This window comes from Labeo rohita, chromosome 3 (genome assembly GCF_022985175.1).
Source record: "Labeo rohita strain BAU-BD-2019 chromosome 3, IGBB_LRoh.1.0, whole genome shotgun sequence".
Lineage (NCBI taxonomy): Eukaryota > Metazoa > Chordata > Actinopteri > Cypriniformes > Cyprinidae > Labeo > Labeo rohita.
This window is the reverse complement of record NC_066871.1, coordinates 18,967,182-18,987,085: the sequence shown is the minus strand read 5'-3', so window position 1 is coordinate 18,987,085 and position 19,904 is coordinate 18,967,182. Positions and strand designations below refer to the sequence as shown.

The 19,904-nt window shown below is 37.7% G+C and overlaps 1 protein-coding gene across 1 annotated transcript; it reads left to right on the top strand.

Annotated features, from left to right (window-relative positions):
• The first annotated feature begins 2,804 nt into the window (after positions 1-2,804).
• On the top strand, positions 2,805-19,680 carry LOC127162944 (TBC1 domain family member 10A-like). The gene is made up of 10 exons (XM_051105891.1): positions 2,805-3,259; positions 7,074-7,930; positions 13,023-13,122; positions 13,231-13,338; positions 13,980-14,086; positions 15,256-15,370; positions 15,493-15,558; positions 15,659-15,848; positions 16,039-16,193; positions 16,276-19,680. The coding sequence occupies exons 2-10, from the start codon at positions 7,095-7,097 to the stop codon at positions 17,119-17,121; spliced, it is 2,523 nt and encodes an 840-aa protein (XP_050961848.1). The 5' UTR covers positions 2,805-3,259; positions 7,074-7,094; the 3' UTR covers positions 17,122-19,680.
• Positions 19,681-19,904: the final 224 nt, after the last annotated feature.

The following is a 19,904-nucleotide window of genomic DNA, read 5'->3' as shown; positions in this document are numbered from 1 at the left end:
TCTCATCTTTCCAGCCTCCCCATCAGCGCCAGTTTACCATCCCGCTAGGTTCATCAACGATAATCCCTTCATGTTCAGCCAGGAATCTTGGGGTGATCCTGGATGGTCAGCTGACCTTTAAAGATCATATTGCAAAAACACCACAACATTAGAAAGATCAGACCCTTCCTAACAGAACATGCAGCACAGCTTCTCGTCATTTCTAGGCTGGATTATTGCAGTGCTCGTCTGGCTGAACTTCCATCATGTGCAATCAGACCTCTGCAGATGATTCAAAATGCAGCAGCACGTCTTGTTTTCAATGAGCCCAAGTCACACCGCTTCTCATCTCTCTACACTGGATTTCAGTCGCATTGAAGACTTTGGTGCTTGCCTACACAACAGGCTTGCCACACACTCCTACCTCCGCTCCAACGAGTCTCTACCGGCCGGCAAATGAGCGACACCTTGTGGTCGCATTGCAGAGACGCACAAAATCACTCAATGTGGAATGACCTACCTTAGCTGAATCCCTCACAAGTTTCAAGAAACAACTGGGAACTCATCTCTTCCGTGATTATCTAACTGCCTCCTCCTATTTAAAATAAATAAATAAAAATTCTTTCACTTTCTCTGTGCTCTTATTTTCCCTTAATCTCTTCCTGTCCCAGCTTTCATTGTTTTGAACAATTACTGAAAATGGTGTAACGGGCACTTCTCGTGTTTGATTGCCATTTTATGATGAATCGCTTGCTGTTTCCTCATAGCGTAAGTCGCTTCGGATAAAAGCGCCTGCTAAATGAATGAATGTAAATATGATTAACGATAATTGCTTCACTGCATTGACAATACTCATCATTATTTATGTATGAATTTATTATTGTTAATATTATTATTATGGCATTAAAAAACAATTTAGCTACAGGTACACCACATACTATAGTAATATTAGTAAATCCTAACTCCAATCCTACAGTGAGTCGCCTGTTGTTTATTAATATTAGTCAGTATTTTTAGTGTAATTACACTGTTACAAGAAATAAAGTGTAACCAAAAGAACTATTAATATTTAATTTGTATATAGGCCATTGCCAAGAGATGGAAACGTCTTGAATAAAATGTGCCTTTTTTCACAATTTTTTTATGTATGCAAATTGTATAATATCCAAAGTACACATTTCTAGTAATTGTGCAGTTAATTCTCATTTATAAAGTTTTGGAATATTTGTCCTCTCCCCAAATTTGTCACTACAGCCACACAGTAATATAGAATTAAATTAGTAGGGTTATATTGACCTGTTAAGATTTTGATCTACTGCACATTGTGTGTGTGTGTGTGTGTGTGTGTGTGTGTATATATATATATATATATATATAAAAAAACCTTTTTCAGAGGTAAATAAAAATTGTTAACATTTTAAGTGTTTCAAGTTTGATTTATGACAAGGCAAAAAGTTGATCATGCTGATTTCAAACGTAAGGATTCATTAATTTGAATATACATTAAACCAAACACTATCACAACATCTTAGTTGATAATTCAGTGTACTTTATTTTTGACAAAACATCCCATGTTTCAGTCGTGACAGCACATTTTTGGTATTGACAGTAATGTTTTGGTTGCAACTACGTCACATTACAGAATTTTAACTCAAACAGTACTAAAACATACTAATTTGCATAACTGTACTAAAATTGTGTGTATTTCCCCCAAATAAAGCATTATTTGTTCCCTTTTGTCACTACTGAAGATGACATGTTTCGGTCGTGAGTGTTACGGTCATGACAAATCTATGGCATAACACCCAAAAACCCCCCAAAGATGTCACTACTGAAACTTCACCAAATGTTGTGCTCGTGACTGTTATGGTAGCGACAATTTTAGATACTTTTAAAGCTATCTCAAAGATGCTAATCAGCACATTGTTAGCTAGCACAGTTCTGAACAGTGGTACACATATAAAAACTACATGCTATGGAATAATTCCCAAAAAAGTGTTTAATTATAGAAAAAGGGTGTTTGGTAGTGACATTCTTTAAAGTTACACACAGATTTTTCATATACCTTTGAACAAATTTACCTCAGAATGGGCCTATCTACTCACCATGTAGCTATGAGAGAGACATAAATATTTCCTAATCATAAATGTAGGAGTGTAGTTAAAATCAGTCTCAGCCAATGGACTAAAACATACACTGTTTAGTAGTGCCGTGAAAATGCGGGGCACTTTTTTCCCCCTTAAAAATTCATAATCTACAAAGAAAAAAAAATTAACTTCATGTTAAAAAAATCAGAAAGATATTTTTTAAAACAACAATGGAATAAAATGCAAAAATTATTTCAATATCATTTTCATAAGTTGAAATTTAGGGGTTAGGCGTTGGTACAGTACCTCCCAACTAATATTACTGATATTTTAAATATTATTGTGGATTTCAACATAATAAAAGGATCTTAGTAAACTTTTTAAATGTATTTTGGTTGTGGGACAGCAGTTTGGACCAATTCTGTAGAATGCCCCGTTTGACAGTTACAGTTAAAAAAAACTAAATTGCTCTCACGGATAAAGAGATCTACTGTCAGTGCTTTGTCTTTTTTAATTAATGCTCAAAACAATATACAGACAAAATGAGAAGTAAACCAAAGAACAGATAAAAGAAAAAATGAGAGGAGGAAATTAATACGGTGATATAAATTGAAAAGTACTCACAGGTTTTGAGAACAACAAGTCGTTAAAACTGTTCAAGAACTGAAAATTAATTTCGCTTTTTGTTAAAGCATTTCAACGCCACTGACCAGGCTGGGCGTCGTTGCGTCATTGCGCGTTCGCGCACGTCGCTGTCACTCAGAGTTGGTTGTAGGAAATGCGGACACGGCGATATGTCAGCAGGGCCGTGTTTATCTCTTCCAGCGATGCTGCCCATTTCACATTTCAGGGAGGTTTCCTGACTTTTTAAAATGCGACGCACAAGTCTACTCAATGCCAGCGGTACGGATCTGTTTGCGAGCGGATGAGTGGGAACCCAGTGCGGAGCGGCAGTGTTTAGCTAACACCGTTAGCCCAGCAGCACACCACCCTCCACACTCAGACCCCCAACCGCACTTTTGGCTTTATCATTAGAACTTTTCTATCGGGCCAGCGGCTCACCAGCGGCCTGCCTCGCTCAAGCCTTTACATCCGTTCAGCGGCGGCAGCGGCGGCGGGGGGGTCACGGTAACCGGAGCAGACAGAAACCCCCCCGGGACGGACGGACGGACGGACAGATCCCACAGCTGCGGGTGAGTCTGAATAACGAGGATGATGAGCACACTCTTCTCTTTTACCTCTTCTCAGAGGGAAAAGATGTGACAAAACTGATGAAGACAGTTAATATCACTGTTTTTCTGCGCCGTAAACCGGGAAGTTGAGCTGATCGGCCGCACTGGATACTGTAGACATGAGCTAGCAAGTTAGCAGGCCAATTTCAGCAGCTAAACGAGTACATTACAATTAAAACCTTATCAGTTCTGTACACATCTTATGTCCTGTGGAGAGAATGGTGATCCTTGGCATAATAAAGGCACATCTGTGTTGTCGAGAGGCTGTTTCATGACAGATCGGGCAGCACGATTAGCAGCTTTGGGTTAAACTTGGCAATCACAAATCCAGCGACTCCTGCGGGTTAAGCAGTCTCAGGTGCTGTCTGCTCACTTCTTGACCTTGTGTGTTTTTTGACTCTAGTCTTGGGTTCAAAACAGTAATGTGTTTTGTGTAACTTGGATGTTGGCCTTCCTAAATGGAGGTTTCCCGGTATCCGGTATCGTATTATTGTCCAGTCACCTCACATGTGGTTAATCACACTTCAGCTGACAGCTCACACGTTTTTAACATTGGCTTTTGGAAATACTGGCACTGAAAGTACGCATGTCTGGTTTGTTTACAATTCATTCGTCCTCACACGATAGAGATTATAGGCTTGGATACCCGGAACGAGCACAGTTCATGTGTATGGGTGGAGTCCCACAAAGTAGCATTGTCCGATTCATGAACGAATCGTTCTTTTGGATAGAATCTTTTTATTGAGTCGATTGAACCACTATGAACGACTCTTTCTTGATTTGGGGTTCTAATCGTTTCTAGCTGTTTGCGCGTCAACAACCTACTGACTGATCAAAGTGACTGCAAGAGTGTTTGGAGGATTTGACTTTTGGGGAAGAAAAAATACATTAAGAATCAAATAGCATAGATATTAAAAACGAATGGGAGTTTTATTACCCCATACAGAGTTAGTTTTGATAAATGCTGTTTTGTTAAAATGCACTAAATATCTTTCAGCCAGGATGTAAATTAGTATTTCTTCATGGCAATGATCATTTTGAATTAGATACCAATAGACATTGGTCTTGAGCATAATTAATTACACTGAATCAAATCAATCACTGAATTTTTTTGCACCTGTTTGCAAACAAGAAAAGATTAGTAGGACTTCCTGTCTCTACCACAAACCTGCTGATGAGATTTGCATTGAGGTTATTGATATCTGGTTGTGAGATAATGCTTTACGCATTACGTTTTAATAGTCATCTGACTATTTCATCAGCTTTTTGTGAACAGCCCACAGTTTGACCATCACCCGTGGGCTGTGTGTCCAAACCCAGTGAGCTGTCTGCCTAGACAGCATTTGGGCTTCACAGGCGTGTTCAAATGTTCAGCCACAGTTCTTCTGTCAAGGAACCACTTCCTTTTCACCTCCTGTACTTGGACACATTTATATATAGATCATGCGGAAGTCTAGGAGGCAGATCTTAGTGTAAGAGGAAATAGTGGTACCCTGTTCCTATACACCTAAACTGGATTTGCAATAATAGTGCAGCTTTACACTGTAATCAAATCTCTATTGTTTGCATGTTTATAATTTACTACACACAAGACTTTCTGTAAAACAGTTCACCATTGTCTTTACCAAACAATACAAAGGTCCTCTGAATGTCAGTTACTCTTGAGGATATAGTTATATACAATGCTTCATGTCACATGTTGTTACCTTTTATTTATTTTAATTCATAATTCTTAATTTAGGTGTAGACTGATGAATCATCTTGTTAACATTGTTTATGTGTTATAACCAAAACTATTGAATGGTGGTGTGTATTCGGGATTAAAGGAAAAGTTTACATCCAGAATTAAAGGAGTAGTTCATTTCCAGAACAAAAATGTATAAATAATGTACTCACCCCCTTGTTATCCAAGATGTTCATGACTTTCTTTATTCAGTTGTAAAGAAATTATACTTTTTGAAAAAAAACATCTCAGGATTTCTCTCCATAATGGACTTCTATGGTACCCGTGAGTTTGAACTTCCAAAATGTAGTTTAAATGCAGCTTTAAAGGGCACTAAATGATCCCAGCAGAGGAAGAAGAGCCTTATCTAGTGAAATGATTGGTAATTTTCTAAAAAAAAGACAATGAGGGTAGGTCGAAAAACTCCCATCTCATTTTCTCCTCCAACTTCAAAATTATCCTAGTACACTATATGAAGAAAAATCCTGAAATGTTTTCCTCAAAAAGCATAATTTCTTTATAACTGAATAAAGAAAGACATGAACATCTTGGATGACAAGGGGGGTGAGTACATTATCTGTAAAATTTTTGTTCTGGAAGTGAACTACTCCTTTAAAATTTCCTGATAATATACTCACCCCAATGTTCATGTCTTTCTTTCTTCAGTTGAAAAGAAATTAAGGTTTTTGAGGAAAACATTTCAGGATTTTTGTCCATATAGTGGACTTCAGTGGTGGCAGACGAGTTGAAGGTCCAAACTGCAGTTTCAATGCAGCTTCAAAGGGCTATACATGATTGGCCGTTTTCTAAAAAAAAAAAAAAAAAAAAAAAATTAAAATTTGTACACTTTTTTGGATAGTCGTCTTGCAATAGCTCGACTTCACACATTATCAGGTTGGAAAGGTTACACGTGACGTAGGTGGAAGTACCGACCCAGTGTTTACAAAGCAAACGTGCAAAGAAAGTCAAACACCCTTTACAAAAAAGGTAAAATAACAATGTCAGACAATTTGAAATTGGAGGAGAAAATGAGATGGAGTTTTTCGTCCTACCCTACCTTTTTGAACCAAAGTACATAGACGAAGAACTAACCGCATGTGGCCTTTCAAACATGATTACATAATGTGTGAAACTAGTGCGCAAAAATGTGGTTCAATTTGAATATTTTTTTTTTTTTTTTTTTTTTTTAGAAAAAAAAACGATAGTTTTGCTAGATAAGACCCTTATTCCTTAGCTGGGTAGAGCCTTCTGAAGTTGCAACTACAATTTGAACCTTCAACCCGTTGATCCCCATTGAAGTCAACTATATGGAGAAAAATCCTAGAGACATGAATCTTGGATGACATAAGGGAGAGTAAATTATCAGGAAATTTTTATTTTGGAAGTAAACTAATCCTTTCAAGTTAACAATGCTGTCATTACTACAGTAAATATTTAAACTCCTGTTGCAGTATGTGTAAGCAAACAAGAAATGTGTGGACAGTTACCCAATGAATCTACAGTGTTTCACACAATGTTTCACAATGAGCGCTGCTCTCCAAACTTTTTTTGTGTGTGGTTTTGCTTGGGATTAGATTTATGTACAGCCTCCCACCACATGCAGCTCCTCTCACACAAAATACTTCAGATTTTTATAAAATATGACATTTCAGTATAGTTTTTCCCCCTCATTTATTTTAATTTAAAGGATAGTATGAAGTGTGACTTGTGATAACTGTGAAAAAGAGAGTCAAAGTGCGCATAGATTGTTTTTGGCAACGCCTTTTTAGTTTAACGCCTTTTAGGCGTGTATGTTATTATTTATGGCTAAAACAAATGAGAATATTGTTTCTTTGTGTGTGAGACATGCTTGTGGAATTTCACAAAGGATATATCAGGTACATAAATTAATGTTTTCTTTCATTTCCTGCCAACTGTGAGAGTATTAGTCACATCTAAACACCTACTTCACTGTGAACCATTCACAAAATGGGTTCATGCAATGATATTGCGGTGTTTGTATTCTAAGGAATAATTACTGACTACATTCTTTTCATTCATTTTTTTGATCAGCTGTATCGGTGAGGAGCAGCTATGGCTGAAATTACCGCCCTCACTCCTTCCCCTCCTAGTATGGCTGATCAACCGGTGCCTGCTTCCTCCAGTCCACAGCCTCTCCCCTCAGAAACTCCCATCCCAAAATCATCTCTCTACGGGGATCGAGCCATGATGGGAAACCCAACATTACAGACAAGCGGAAAAATCTCTTCTTGGGAGAGCACACCCGGCCCAAACAGCGCTGATCTCACTTCAGCAGCAACAGAGAGCGTTGCTGCTCCACCGGTAGAGGTACTAGCTGCTAAAGATGGAGAGACTAATGGGAAAAATGATTTAATTGGCCACACTGAAGCACAGGATAAACAGATGCCGCCCTCGCCTGAACTTAATCCCAGTCCTAATCTCTATCCCAACGTTCAAATCAACCAGATTTTCACTCCTGCACCCCCTGTGGACATTCCTCCGCATTTTACACCTCCTGTTCCTGTTTCCAACCCGGCTCCCTCTTCACAAGACTCCAGGCAAACAGAAGCACAAACAGAGCCCGAGTCCGCCCAGAACCCCGAACCTAACACTCCCAATGCCACCAAGATGACCCCTGAGCCCCCCTACACGCCCACTAAGGCTGACCCCCCAGCCTTACTGGTGCAGGAGTCCTGCGGGTCCTTGGTTTTGCCCTCCGCTTACTCGCGACCGGCCCCGGACACGCTCAGCTACCTGGAGTCAGCCAGCCTAATGTCAGGCACGCTGGAGTCTCTGTCGGGGCTCGGCGAGGACGGCAGCTCGGTGGGGTCGGACTCGGAGATCAACGGTCCGGTGAGGCGTACTGATAAATATGGCTTCCTGGGAGGAGCACAGTACAGCGAGGGCAGGTGGGTGTTAGCCGAATAACACAAAACCACATTCTCACATGCTATTTTTACAGTTTCCTTATAAGCACTTAGAGCAGAGAAAAACCACTCGAGTTTATAAGAACATTTGACACATTTCAGCATGTTAATGTGTGGTATGAGAGTATTCTCCACTGTATAAATGTATCTCTTTCCTGCAAGCATATTATTTGCGCTTTGACTGAACAGATTCATATAATAATACTTTTATATAATTTTACTTCAAATTAATGTTGCTTATGAAATTATAGTTCAAGTCAACTTGAAACACTCCATATACCATTTTGCTGATATTCTAATGTTTTTTCAAGTGAATCAATATATTTAGCTTATTAAGCTTTCTAAAGACCGGACTGGTTTTGAGATTTTCCAGTAGCAAAAATAGTGTTAATACCTATTTGCACCAAGAACACTAGCTTTAACGTTAACTATCAAGATAACTATATTAGCATCTACATTGATGCACAACAGCGCTCTGTTTATTGTAAGCGCATGCTGCGGTCATGTCGTCGGCTACTATAAATGCTCATGCTCTTTAACATCCGCTGGATTCTGACTGGTCAATGTTTTTATTGCTAATCAGTTTGAAAAAGTAGGTCTGAAAGTGCTCTAATATGAATCCTATGTCATGTTTGCGGTGGTGTTGACTTTCCTTAAAAATTCTTAAAAAGTCTAATTTCTTCATTAAATTAGACTTTTTAGATTATTAAAACGTTATAGTTATTGTCCTTTCTTGGTTGCGAATTGGACTTGAGAGTTAGTCAATTTGATATTTTTTTTATGAATCATTTCAAACTCTCAGTTACAGGGAATTAGTTTAAAACTATGATTCATTTTCATGACTCATCATTACTAAAATATTCCCAGAAGTCAGTTTTGTATGAATAAAGTTTATTAATCATAATTTAGTAGTGTTCATTTATTAAAGAATATTGGTGGGAAACAGCTTTGATTGTTTTAAACTAGTGCTTCAGTGTTTCTAAACCATTTTTTAACAAGTGCATGAATGTGTACACTACCGTTTTTTTTTTTTTTTTTTTACGTTTTTTAGTTTTTTTAATGTTTTTTTTTTTTTTTTCTTTTAAGAAGGCTCCTTTTGCTCACTAAGCCTGCGTTTATTTGGTTCAAAGTACAGCAAAAACAGTCAAATCTGAGTATATTTTAAAATGTAATTTATTTCTGTAGTTTCAAAGCTGAATTTTTAGCATCATTACTCCAGGCACATGATCCTTCAGAAATCATTCTAATATTCTGATTTGCTGCTCAAAAAACATTTATTGTTGTTATTATTATTATTATGTTGAAACCAGCTTAGTAGAATTTTTTTTCCAGTTTTCTTTGATGAATAGAAAATTCAGAAGAACAGCTTTTATCTAAAATAGCAAACATTTGTAACAATATAAATCACTTTGATCAGTTGATCAACAAAAGCGTTTTATTTCAGATAAGTGCTGTTCTTTGGATTTTTCTATTCATCAAAGAATCCTGAAAAAAATGCACTCAAGTGTTTTAAATATTGATAATCATAGTAATAAAAAATGTTTCTTGAACAGCAAATCAGGACGCAGGATTTCTTAAGGATCATGTGACACTAAAGACTGGAGTAATGATGCTGAGCTTTGATCACAGGAATAAATTACATTTGAAAATATATATTTAAATAGAAAACAGTTATTTTAAATAGTAAAAATATTTAAAAATGCTGTTTTTGCTTTACTTTGGACCTAATTAATGCAGGCTTAGTGAGCAGAAGACACACCAAAAAAACATTAAAAATCTTACTGTTCAAAAATTTGTATGGTGATTCAAATGGTAGTGTATATGGAAAATTGTCAGTGGCAGAAAAATATTTTAAATCAACCATCCCCATTAAGATTATAATTATGAAAGTATTGGATTTGACTGTAATTGTATATGAGGTTCATCATTGAAATATTTATAATTTTCAATTGAAACTGATATATTTTGTCATATTTTGTTATTCGCATTCTTGTGAATGGCTCAGGTTCATTGCTTGGTTTGATAAATCGGAGTACGCATTTATAATGGATGTGAATGACAGGGTAATTGGCAGCGCCTGATGTGAAGTGTGCTGCTGGGATATTAATAATTTACGCCTACAGCCAAGAGCAGGATGAGCATTTGGTGAATTTTCCCTGCGTCCATCTCTTTTGCTCTCATCTCTGTGTCCTTCATGTGTTTGTTGTGAGTGACTCATATTGTGCTGAGAGGGCTCGTCTGACTCAGAGTGCACTGACTGTCTCACTTTTTGTCTCTCTCTTCCCCCGACTGTCTCCGCTTTATCTCTAGTACTGACTAATTCTGCTAAAACGGGCACTAACACTGTTGTTTACGGTTGAACATTTCCTTTTTTTTTTCAGCATTAACTTATTAACCAGCACATGCTTTTTCAGCTATTTAAAAATGGTCAAGCTAATGGTCAGCTATTTAAAAATGGGTTGATCTTAAATTAGACTTTCTCATATGGTCCGCATGCCTTTTGTCAAATTTAGTTTTCTGCTATTTCTGTTTGTAAGCCATTGTGTCAATCAGACAAGCTCACAAGTACCTGATGTGGCATCTAGGTTTCAAGGGAAAACCAATCTTAAAGCCTGTTTACTAAAGTCTCATATTTGCTACAGATTCATTCAAAAATATATTTTTATATTTAAATGTGTATATATAGGGTATTTCCTTGTTCATCAAACTGGAAATGTTGTTTTTTTTATTTATTAGTACACGTAGTAAATAATAAATTATTAATTTTATTAACAGTTTTATGAAATTCAGTACATCTAAACAGTGTAGCCATGTTTAGAGACATTATTTCTTGCTTGTAAGCTTGTTCACAACAATTTTTTCAGATCTCTGCTACAGAATTCAAGTGAAGGCTAACGTTTACTGTTAAGTAAAGACATTTTTTTTTTTTGGTCCAAAAGCTTTCCTCAGTAGTGTAAATATTGGCTCTGTGCTGCTATCGAAACTATGTTCTGTGTGTCTGAGCATCTCAGCCAGAAATGGCGGCATTGGCTTCATCAGTGGTGTGAGTGACTGTAGTTTTTTTGAGCAGTGATAAATTAGGAAGAGTCTGTCATCATAAAACGTTTTTGGCGCAAAATTTGCATACACCGCCTTTAAGTAGGACTCAAATCTGAGCCTCGTCTTGTACAGTGATGGGAATTACATCGTTATAAATAAACGGCATTACTAATGCCGTTATTTTCTTCAGTAACAAGTAATCAAACTAATGAATGTTTCCCCTGTTACAACGCCGTTACCATTACTAACAATAATAATTAACAATAATTTTTTTGTAATATTATTAGGATATAATTTTATTTTTTAGTTCAGCTGAATGGAGGCGAAGCGTAACGTTATCTGTATTTGGCAAACTGAAACCTCTATTCTGTAGGCACACGACCAGCCGCTGCTTTGTCTCACACACATGCAAAGAAAGAGACAAAGCGCGAGTGTCTTATATACCATGCAGAATTGACGCTTCATGTAAACGATACTCTTGGTTGTATTTTCCTGTCTAAATAACTGAGTTTTTTTGGAATTCTTCAGCTTTTAAAATCTGCCGGTGTCTCCAGTAGTAGGCGGAACTAATGCACAAACGACAATCTCATTGACTGGTGATCACCTGTTATCGTCACGGTTTTGATTTTAGCAAATCAATTTGACCGAACAGACAACATGGTTAATATTCATGAACCCCGCAGCTCATTAATTCGTAGTAGTATTTATATTTTTTTATCTTATCAGTATTGTTTTTAGTTTTTTCCATTCTTTATAGAAACACTAAATGACAAACAATCTCATAAGCCAATATGCATTCATACATGGTTATTCTAATTACTAAAGTTGTAATTACTAAAGTTTCATGCTAAATTATCAAAAATGTACTAGCCAGTGGCGATTCTATTGCCAAGTTGTCCAGTTAATAATAGTTACAATAATTTATTACATTTGATAATTGTCTTGTGCCCACAGTGACATTTAAATAATGTGTATAGTAGTGTACAATGTTTTATAATAATAATTGATTCTATTTCATTTATTTAAAATATTTAATATTGGGGACATCCAAGTTATTTGACATATTTGAACTTCTTTTTTTTTAAACTAACACAATAGAAACTTTCCCTGGTAATTAGTTACTTTTTTAATGATGTAACTCAGTTACTAACTTTTTGTTAGAAGTAACTAGTAACTACTAACAAAAGTAATTACTTTTTTAAAGTAACTTGTCCAACATTGGTCTTGTATCAATACACAAAAAATGCTGGGTTAAAAACAACCCAGCGCTTGGTGAAATATGGACAAACCCAGCAATTAGGTTGTTTTCACCCAGTGTTTGGGTTAAGTGTTGAACCCAACCTTCTAGGTAGTTTTAACTCAACTATTGCTTAAAAATTATTATATTTCTTGCTTAAAATTAAGCTAAAATAGGATGAAAATGAACATGTATTATAATGTTCATAAAATGAACATTTATTAATAAGTTCAATAAATAATAATTAAAAAATCAACCTTTTTTAAATGAATAAATGTTCACCTTTTGTTTATTGCTGTTGCCTCTAGTAATTATGTGTCTGATTTATAATTTTCATTTTGGATTCATTTTAAACCAGCCGTATTGTAATTTTAAATAAAACTACCCAGAAAGTTGGGTTAAACATTTAAACCGCTGGGTAAAAACAACCCAATCGCTGGGTTTGTCCATATTTCACCCAGTGCTGGATTGTATTTAATGCTGAATTTTTTAGAGTGTACTACTGAGCAGTGTTATGCTTGTTCATTTGGTAGACATAATTTCTTCACAAAGCTACAAAAAAACCTTGTCATTATTAATTCATCAAGATTTCAAGGGTTTCTGATTAGATTCAAGAGATTCAAATGCAGTAATTGCCTGTAATTTACAGGTGTCTGTTCTCTTAGATTCAGAACAAAATCTCTCAGGATTTGAGCCATTTGTCAGAAGCTCAACATTATCTCAGGGCATTGGTGGGTGCTTATAGGTTTATTTGATGTGTGTGGATTATATGTCTGTGAATCCCTTTCTGTCTTGTAGCGAGGCGGACATCGCTGTGGCCGTGGCGAGGCAGAGAGAGATGAAATGGTTGGACATGTTCAGAAACTGGGACAAATGGGTATCTCGACGCTTTCAAAAGGTCTGTTTCTCACTTAAAGGATCACGTAATTCATTACTGACCAGGAACAGAAAATACTGTGCCTATGAATGTTTATACATGCCGAGTTATGGTTTGTTTCTGATGCAGGTTAAAATACGCTGCAGGAAAGGAATCCCCTCATCACTCAGAGCTAAAGCCTGGCAGCTGCTCTCCAACAGCCAGGAGCTACTTGACTCCAATCCTGGAAAGTTTGATGTACGGTCAGGTTTGATACGTCTTTTGTGCTAAATCAACTTCTGCCAAGTTCATATATGACCCTGGACCTAAAAACCAGTCTTAAGTAGCATGGGTACATTTATAGCAATAGGCAAAAATGCATTGTATTTGTCAAAATTCTGTCAAATATCATTAGGATATTAAGTAAAGATCTTTAGTAAAGTAAAGAATATTTTGTTAATTTCCTACCATGAATATATCAAAGCTTAATTTTTGATTAGTAATATGCATTGCTAAGAACTTAATTTGGACAACGTTAAAGGTGGTTTTCTCAATATTTCGATTGTTTTTGCACCCTCAGATTCCAGATTTTCAAATAGTTGTGTCTCAGCCAAATATTGTCCTATCCTAACAAACCATAAATCAATGGAAAGATAGTTTTTCAGCTTTTAGATGATGTATAAATCTCAATTTCGAAAAATGTACACTTAAGACATGTTTTGTGGTCCATAGTCACATATGCTGTTGCTGTAAAGCAGTGACCACTAACAACACTCTCAAGAAAAATACTCACAATCTAGAGGCCTGTTCTAGTACTTACTTAGCATGTCATGTAAATCTCAGTTTATCTGCTCAGCTTACACCCTCTCATATTTTTTTCCACTTTTCTTGTCTCTCAGGAGTTGGAGCAAGAGCAGGGAGATCCAAAGTGGTTGGACATTATAGAGAAAGACTTGCACAGGCAGTTCCCGTTCCATGAGATGTTTGCTGCTCGGGGAGGACATGGGTAAATACAGATGAGGTTTTTATCAAGGGAGAGGGTGATGTAAGGCTTTTATTTAGAGCATTACACAATCTGAAGGAAGGGATTTTTTTCCTTTTTGTTTTTTAGTCTATTGTGTATATTGGTGCCAGTTTTGACCCTCAGTTTTATGCCTTCCCTCAATTTTACCCCACCTCTGCGTCTCATTATATCTATTATATATTGGGGAATAGTACTGTTTGAATTGGGCAAGATATTATTTGCTTAGATATTAGGTGTAGATATATAGTAGTCAACATTTGTAGTGGATCAAAAAAGTTCTTCAAAGCTGTCCTAAGATAAGAACAGGTATTTTTATTTTGGTTTTAAGACAACTTTGATCCACTTCAAATGTCGACTACTATATATCTACACCTAATATCTAAGCAGATAATATCTTGCCCAATTCAAACAGAACAGTACACTTTTATTGTTTTATATATATATATATATATATATATATAATATACACTACCGTTCAAAAGTTTGGGGTCAGTACATTTTTATTGTGTTTTTTTTTTTTTTTTAAGAAATTAATACTTTTATTCACCAAGGATGTATTAAGTTAATAATTAAAAGTTAATAATAAATAATTTACATTGTTATAAAAAAATATTTTGAATAAACACTGTACTTTTTAAACTTGTTATTCAAAATCACAGGTTCCAAAAAATATTTGGCAACTGTTGATATTATCCAACATTGATCATTCTAATAATAAATCCGCATATTAGAATGATTTCTGAAGGATCATGTGACACTTAAGACTGGAGTAACAGCTGATAAAAATTCAGCTTTTCATCACAGGAATAAATTCTATTTTAAAGTATGTTAAAATAAAAAACATTATTTTATATTGTAAAAACATTTTGCAATATTACTGTTTTTTTTCTATATTTTTAATCAAATAAATGCAGCCTTGATGAGCATAAGAGACTTCTTTAAAGACTATTACAAGTCTTACTGACCCCAAACTTTTGAACGGTAGTGATATATATATATATATATATATATATATATATATATATATATATTTATATATATATATACACACACACACACACACAACAAAAATAAATATGTAATTGTCTAAACTTTCATTAATTAGTTCCATCATTATTTTTAACCTAATGTGTGTATATGTATGTGTTCAGGCAGCAGGACCTGTACCGTATACTGAAGGCCTACACAATCTATCGACCAGATGAGGGCTACTGTCAGGCCCAGGCGCCAGTGGCAGCAGTGCTGCTCATGCACATGCCTGCTGAGGTAAGACAGAGTTGAATAAAGCTAAACAGCTGTCTGTGTTGTTCTGCTAGCTTGTTTTTCTATGAGCAACAGGGAGAAGATAATATGAACCCGTCATCATCTTCACTGTCATTTTATTCTAGCAAGCCTTCTGGTGTCTTGTGCAAATCTGTGAGAAATACTTGCCTGGCTACTACAGTGCTGGGCTGGTGAGTATTGCAACTCAAAGAGACTGTTACTAAGACCAGAGAAGTGTTTTTTGTGATTTTTATTTTTAACTTCTCTTTCTTCTCTTCTTCTGTCCCTCAGGAAGCTATTCAGCTGGATGGAGAGATTTTTTTCTCTCTTCTGAGGAGAGTCTGTCCCATGGCATACCGTCACCTGAAGAAATTTAAGATCGACCCCATCTTGTACATGACAGAGTGGTTTATGTGCATTTTCTCCCGTACGCTGCCTTGGTCTTGTGTCCTGCGTGTCTGGGACATGTTTTTCTGTGAAGGTCAGTCACACGCATTAGAGAATAAAAGCACCTGTGATAAGTGATGCTTTTACTGTATGGCGTTAAAAATTGTTCTGTTTGTGCAGATTGTTTATCTGTAGAGGTCACGAACTGAGAAATCAGAATTCCCTTGATCTTTTGACATGTAAGAGATGTTAAAGTTGTATTTATTTTTTTGTATTTCTGTCAGGAGTGAAGATTGTGTTCAGGGTGGGTCTGGTGCTGCTCAAGCAGATGTTGGGCTCTGTGGATAAGCTCCGTGAGCTGCAGGGCATGTACGAGACCATGGAGCGACTGAGAAACCTCCCCCCTGAAAGTATCAGGGAGGAACTTCTGGTGCAAGAGGTGCGCCCTCTTACGAGAGAGCACGCAATAGGGAAGTAACAGTAGACTTTGCCGTATCCTCATACTCTCTGCTCTGTTTCAGGTCGTCTCTCTGTCTGTGACAGAGGCCCTAATTGAGAGGGAGTGCGGCATTCAGGTTCGCAAGTGGCGGGAATCTCGTGGAGAGTTGACTCACCAACCTGGTCGGCGTTTGCACGGTACGCGGGCCATCTTTGAGCAAAAACACCGGGCCGCTGCAATCAGCTCTGGCGGCAGCCTGTCCTTCCTGGCCAGTCACATCCCTCCCCCAGGACCCTTACGTGCGTCATCAAGCCTCCTGTCACTTCCTGGTCTTAGAAAATCCAAGACGCCGTTCCATTCACAGAATAAGAAGGGCTCCACGTCTGGCAGCTTTGGCCAGGATATCGTCCCACTGCAGCCCCTCAGTGGCGGTACCACCAGTGCAGTGGCCTCAAAACCTCCTATTTCATCTGCCTCTAATGCAGGAGCCAGTGGGCGGCCGCCAGCACCGCACGGGCCTAGCCCGCTAGCTACAGCGTCATCTACTACCACGCCACCGGCTCCAACGGCACACGCGTCCAGCGCGACCATGCTCCAGCCTTCGCCCAAAGTCGTCTCTGAACACATCACCCCCACAATCCCATCACCCACCGCAAACAACGCACCATTACCACCTTGCCCAGAAACCTCAAAAGTGGAGGAAGATGGAAAAAAGAAGAAGAAAACCAAGGAAGACAAGAAGCGAGAGAAAGAAGAGGAGAAGCAAAAGTCAAGGGAGAAGAAAGAGAAGGAGAAGACGGAGAAAGAACGGCTGAAGAAGGAGAAAGAGAAAGCCGAGAAGGAGAAGAAAAAGGAGAAGGGCGGTAAGAAAAAAGACAAAGACACTGAGGAGAAGAATGGGGCCGCAGCAGCAAAAGATTCTGCCTAATTCCTGCCCCGCACAAGAATGGCGTAATAAAAGGACAACGGCTGTAGACTGGTGAAATGAGTGAGACAGAGGGAAAGCGAAACGCCTGCAAAGTACATTTCATCTCAAGTACTCATTTCACAAGAATAACTGGATCACTGCATCCGCCCCACATCTCTCATCATCTCGTCTGCACTGTGCTTTCACCCGATGCCGAAACAGGAAGCCGTTATTAACTTTCGTTAGTTTTTTTTTTTTGAAGGTAGGTATCTGATTGCTGAGATCAGCTGTATATTTAATAGTCAATTCTAGTGTACTGGGTGCCATGGTGTACATAGACCTCTAGCGCCATCTGTGCCAGTCCAGCCCCACAATCCCCCCTCTGTCCGTCACCCGAGAGGTGTCTCAACCAGAATACCTGAATAAAACTTTTCTGTGGCGAGAAAAGCGAGGTGGTGACTAGTAATAACTTATCTGTGAGTGTTCTGGAGGATCTATTTATTCATTGTACTGTTGAGTGTTAGTGTGTGTTTGTGTGTTCTCGTATGTCTGTGCCTTGGCAGTGTAGTGAATCGTGTCACAGTCTCGTGCTGCGGACCGGTCTCGTCTTTCTTCTCTCTTTTCGCTCTCTCAAAAGAGTGGAGGAGCTCAATTGAACTGGGGAGGAAAGGTACGTTCTCCTTTACAGTGGTAAAGGAGTGGAAAGAGCCACTTTTAACAAAGAAAAGTTTGGATATCCAAGTTAACGATTACTAAAAGTGTCAAAGCCCCTCAATCCGACATCAGCCTCACCAAAAATTAGCTTTTGACGCCGAAGATTTCTTTCTCCTTTTCGAACAAGTTGCATCACATGAACCACAGTAAACATTCTGCCAAGCGTCAGTCACTCCAGATATCTGTGTGGTTTGATGTTAATTATCTCGATGTTGATATGGATGTAGGATTTTAATAAATTTATGCACTGAGGCCTGTTGATTTTCACCACTAACCGATGTAGGGCACTCTCTAATCCAGCTCGCATGACTCCTGAAGTCTGCGCCCATTGTTGGATGGTGCAGCACTGTAGCATTAACCTTTGATCTGTGAAGCCCTTGGCTTCAGGCTGTAATGTTTTGATGTATAAACTATTAATTTAATCGGATGAAACCATATACTATCTATTACAGCTACTATTAGACTTGTTTTGAATTAGATGTTTTTTATTTTTCTATGCAAGAGGCCTGGTAGACTGGAATGGCAGTGAGCTTGGTTTTAGGAGAGTGATGTATGTAATCACATTTTATTTCGAAGCGCTGAAAGTTATTTTTGCACATTTCTCTCTCAACATCCTGGAGAACGAAAACAAGCAAGCAAGCAGTTGTTATTTATTTTAGCCTTTTTGTAATCACTAGCTTGTTTAATATTATTGCAGTATTTGCGTTATGGGAGATAGTGATTTCATACTGATTATTTCATTCTGAGCTTTTTTTTTGGTATTATTATTGTTATTGTGTCCCATCGAAGGGGGAAGTGATCCCAAAGAGTTGTGTGAGAGAAGAAATGGATCAATAAAATGTGTGCTAGGCATTTAAACGTAAAATATAATCCTTAACAAAACCTTCACCTCTTGATGTGAAGTGAACACTGGCGAATCCACCGTAATCCACTGACCCCTCAGTATTATGAATTATTCTGATACATTCACCAGGTGATTGGACCATACTTACTAGACTGCTACTCGATATGTAGTATTTTCTAAGACTTGAAGTGGATTCTAGGTTGCAATATGCTAGGCAAACCCTCTGTCGATGTTTTAATGGTGTCTGCTGTGTTTACTGGACTTGTTCAGTCTCAACTGCAGGGGGTCAAGCCTCCGCCTCACCTGTCAGTGGTGCCCTTACTGACCTCAGCGGTCGTTGCTTCCTCTAAAGGCACTACTGTACAAATGGAAAGCAAGCAAATTATGTCTATGCAAATTTTATGTTCCTAACTCTGGGCGCAATGTAGATGTTGTGGCACCAGAGCTCAGACTACCTTCACTGTTGACAGCAGCAAAGGAACTGTTGAAGGAAAGGTGGCGTATGATGTGTTATTATCCTGAAGAATTTCTCTAAGTTCCAAGCACTAGCATAAACCTGGTTTTGCGCCTGTCGGACCACCTTCACTAACACCATATTATCTGTATTGCCAATCAAGGTGGACTTAACATGATTTGGACACTGTGCTCAAGTGTAATTAATGCAAGGCCATCCAGTGTTGGTTTACTAACACTCCTGAGACAGCTGGGACTGGGTGTGAAGTAGTTTGACTTGTCATGGATTTCTGCATTGGTAAACATGACCCAATGTGTGTTGTAGGACTGTTGTAAGATTAATTTTAAATCATTTTAATTTTCGTTTTAACGTGTTTAGGTTAGTTCTCTCATCCTGTCCTTTGTATGTCTCATGCTTGTTTTTATGTTTACATGAAACCATTTACAGTTGAGAATGAAATAAATTCATAGATGAAGACAGTTGTTCTAAAACTGCAGAAGAGGAAGTTCACAGTGTATTTAATAATTACAGTTGTGATGAATAATAAATCATAATATATTAAAATCTCCCTCAAGGGTGTGTTTCTTTCTGTTTAGTGTCACTGAACTATTGCGACACAGTGAATTGGTCAGATTACAATGAAATTGTGAGGTGTTGGGTTATGCCCGGGTGACGTGATTCATGCGTCATGTGCTTCAGAATACATATCCTAAGGGGTTTTCCCTTCCGAGAACTAAAGTGTGTTGGGTGCCGTTTAATCGAAAATCTCATTTTTAAATGAGAACTTAATTA

Bases quoted from the DNA above. Each gene is read 5' to 3' on its own strand.
- LOC127162944 (XM_051105891.1), top strand. From the start codon at position 7,095: ATGGCTGAAATTACCGCCCTCACTCCTTCCCCTCCTAGTATGGCTGAT. The intron at 13,339-13,979 runs GTACGGTCAGGT...CTTGTCTCTCAG, and splicing joins CCAATCCTGGAAAGTTTGAT to GAGTTGGAGCAAGAGCAGGG. The intron at 15,849-16,038 runs GTCAGTCACACG...TATTTCTGTCAG, and splicing joins GGACATGTTTTTCTGTGAAG to GAGTGAAGATTGTGTTCAGG.